The sequence below is a fragment of the Orycteropus afer genome, unplaced genomic scaffold, assembly GCF_000298275.1.
Source record: "Orycteropus afer afer isolate SDZICR_OR568_19922 unplaced genomic scaffold, OryAfe1.0 scaffold00394, whole genome shotgun sequence".
NCBI classification, from domain to species: domain Eukaryota; kingdom Metazoa; phylum Chordata; class Mammalia; order Tubulidentata; family Orycteropodidae; genus Orycteropus; species Orycteropus afer.
In genome coordinates, this window is record NW_006921981.1 from 1,732,020 (window position 1) to 1,735,617 (window position 3,598).

General features: G+C 35.0%; 1 protein-coding gene across 1 annotated transcript in view; it reads right to left on the reverse strand.

Annotated features, from left to right (window-relative positions):
* Positions 1–3,598, reverse strand: part of DSC2 (desmocollin 2) — a 40,464-nt gene that overhangs the window by 28,333 nt on the left and 8,533 nt on the right. The window contains exons 2-4 of the mRNA XM_007953443.1: positions 2,498–2,582; positions 1,448–1,644; positions 411–530 (exon numbers count right to left, since the gene is read on the reverse strand). Of these exons, the coding sequence (XP_007951634.1) occupies positions 411–530; positions 1,448–1,644; positions 2,498–2,582 (402 nt within the window). The remainder of the gene's footprint in view (positions 1–410; positions 531–1,447; positions 1,645–2,497; positions 2,583–3,598) is intronic.

A 3,598-nucleotide genomic window follows, 5' to 3' on the forward strand; every position in this document is an offset into this window, starting at 1 on the left:
TGCATAACTAAAAATTTGTGAAAAATGTAAGTAGATATAAATACATATATTTTCACTCATATATTGAAACTTACAAAGGAGCTCTGGTGGCACAGTGCCTAGAGCATTTGACCGCTAACCAAAAGGTTGGCTGTTTGAACCCACCAGCCTCTCCGTGGAAGGAAGATGAGGCAATCTACCTCTGGAAAGATCTGCCACCTCGGAAACCCAATGGAAGTCACTATGAGTTGGAGTTGACTCGATGGCAGTGAGTTTGGTTTTGGGTTTATTGAAACATACAATGCACATACTTACCCCTTCATATATCTATTCACAATGATTTTTTAAATAACTGCATCCTCAGTGTCCAAATAAAAAAAAAAAAAAGATGGAAATCATAGACTTCCAAAACAGAGGAAAGTATAACACACCTGTTGCAGAAATAATGGGAAAGGACCCAAGGAATTCTCTGTCACGGAACAAGGAATAGGAGCCCATCTTCTCTTGGCACGTTTGAGAACTTTTTCTTTAGAATTCCTTTTCTTCAATACCTCAATTTAGAAGACAGAAAAAAGATAAAGTCAATAACTATTTATTTTATTCTCAAACATTAGCACTCTGATACATCTTTGTCCTTCCATGAGAATTAACTGGGAAAGTATAAGGCAATGGTAGTGCTTGAAAACCACACTACATATCACACTGCAAAAAAGATAATGAAGAATGATAACTGCATAGCTGTCTCACAGCGATTCTTTTGAGAAAATAACTTATTGGTAATATGGAAGAGAGAGAAATGGAATTGCAAGCTTAGAAGAGAAACTAAATACAACAATAATAAATTACTGTTTTCGTATTGCCATGCAATAACATGGGAGGAGAGAGATGCAATGAAAATAAGCAGAGAATGTGCCCTTCTAAATTTAGCACAAGCATGTTCCACTCACCAACAGCTAGGCAGAGCCAGGGAACCAACAGAGAAGTCTGTGTCAGAATGAGGAGAGAAACATGGTGACAACTCTCAGATCACTGCACTAGGCAGTGGCCAATGGCAGATGGAAAACATTTTGACTTTGGGTGTCACAATACAATAAACATGCATGAGGCCCAAACCTCAACCTAAAACTGTCATCCATTTTCTAAGACCACAAATTGTGCTAAAGTTTCAAAACTGGTTATTGGACATCCATCCTACAGTAAATGTAAAGGAACATTTTTTGTGTGTCTAATTTCAAATTCTCATGCCGTAGCTTATCCCAATTCCTCCTCAGGAGGAAGGAGTAACAACCCATAGGGACCTATGTTGCACAACCCTTTTGTGTTTGAACACAGTGAACTTGCCTTGTGGTTTCATTCTCCTTCAAGCTAAATTATCTCATACCATTTCTGATTCTCCATCTTCCCTTGTACTGTTAGTTATTCTTAAAGAAAATACATCATGACACTTCACTTGTACAGTCTGTGATACCTTTGTTTGATGCTCTAAAAGCACAACTATTTTCTTCTCTTGGTTCTCAGTGTTGGAAAGTGATATGGTAAAATTTCTCTTCTCCGGGGACAAAAGTATAGTATTTGTTGTATAAACTGAGCCATCTTCTAAAATTCGGAAATCAGGATCACTTGAGTGAATCAGATTTGCAGATTTAAAGCACTCCTTCAGGTTAACTATAGAAAATATACATAGTAATTATTTGTAAGGTAAAACATAAAAATATATAGTTTTTCTGAAATCTATGCATTTGGAAGGGAGCCAAAAACTTAAAAATTAATTATACTGGGTCTTGCAAAATTTTGCATTTTTGAAAGTTAGATATCTGGAAGTCTGATTAAGTTGTGCTTACACACATACATTACTTCTAATACCTACTTAACATCCTTTTAAGGAAGCGGTGTCTGTCCCAAGATAAAGGTATCTTACCTCCAAGGCTTGAATATATAACATTGAAAAAAGCTTTTTAATGAAATGAAATGCTAAAAAGATGGCATAAGACGCTAAAAAATTAAAAATAAAAATAGTATCTTTAAATTCAAAAAATACTTTCAATACTATTCTTCATTTCATAGAAGCATTTTATGATATATTCCATATCCTTCAGCTAATGCAACCAGCCATTCCTCGGAAGGAAGATGGGACAATCTACTTCCATAGTGATGCTGCCTCGGAAATCCAAGTAGGGGTTGCTATGAGTCAGGTCCGACTCGACAGCACATAACAACAACAACAACAATGCAAATATACTTTATTATATTATAATAAATATTATAATATTTTATAATAATTAATATTTGAGTCATTATTTTATTACTCAAGCTAAACCTTTTTTATCTACTTCATATGGTGATGTTTCAATAAAGAGCAATATTCCTTTCATTGGAATGATAGTATATGTATTAAAAATGATCATGTACTATATCAATTTTAACTTTGGTCTCATTAGGTTTATCTTTCAAAATTTACACTAACTTTAAAAAGGTTATACCAAATTAAGATCTATCACCCATTTTGGCAGTTTCTTACCTCTACCAATAAATTTCTCAGCATCTAGTTTGGAAGGAACATGAAGGATAAAGTTGTTGCAGGCATCACAGACAAATGTTAAGATCTAAAAAAAATAAAATAAATGTTATATATTAAATACCTTTTAGTGTTTACCTATCAGTTTATATTATTAAATTAAAATGAACATATACTGGAGTAAAAAAAAATCAGCAAAACTTTTATGAAGGGAAAAAATAAAACAACAATCTCTCTGCTTCACAAATCATCAAAGCTCAGAGAATTATTTACCCTTTTAGGCTTTGTTTCCTATTCTATACGATGGAGTCAATAATAACTTCACTGACTAAACTATTGGGTACAATGAGAATCAAATAATAACCTATAGGAGAGAGTGCTGAGAACCATTCAGAAGACAGGCCAGGTACGTAAATAGGAAAGGAAACCAACAACAAGTTTAATGAGCTAGCAACATCATTTCAATAAATTTTCAATTGGTACAACAACAATGAATTATGTATAAAATTAATAATATCCTAAGGAAAAACCAATGCTTTTAAAGAGAAGCAGTATTGTATCACCTTGGCGTAATATAACCTCACTCAAACAAGCACATAAATGAAATAAGAACTTCTGAAGATGCATTTTCTCATAAATGAGTAAGTCATTTTACAAAAGAATTCATGTAAAAATTTTTAAAATGATTTAGTGACTTATAAGGAGTCCTGGTGGCAAAATGGTTAAAGCGCTTGGCTACGAACTGATAGGTCCATGGCTCAAACACACCAGCCCCTCCATGGAAGAAAGATGTGCAGTTTGCTTCTGTAAGGATTTACAACCCTGGAAACCTATCAGGCAGTTGTACTCTGTCTTTACAGGGGTCGCTATGAGCTGAAATTGACGCAATGGCAATGGGATGAGTGAGTGATTTATAATCTGGACATTGTTGTTGTTGTTGTTGTTGTTGTTGTTATGTGCCATCGAGTCGGCCCTGACTCATAGCTACCCCTTCTTGGGTTTCCGAGGCAGTATCACCACGGAAGTAGGATTGCCCAACCTTCCTTCCAAGGAGTGGCTGGTGGGTTTGAACCTCCAGCCTTCTGGTTAGCAGTCAAGTGCTCT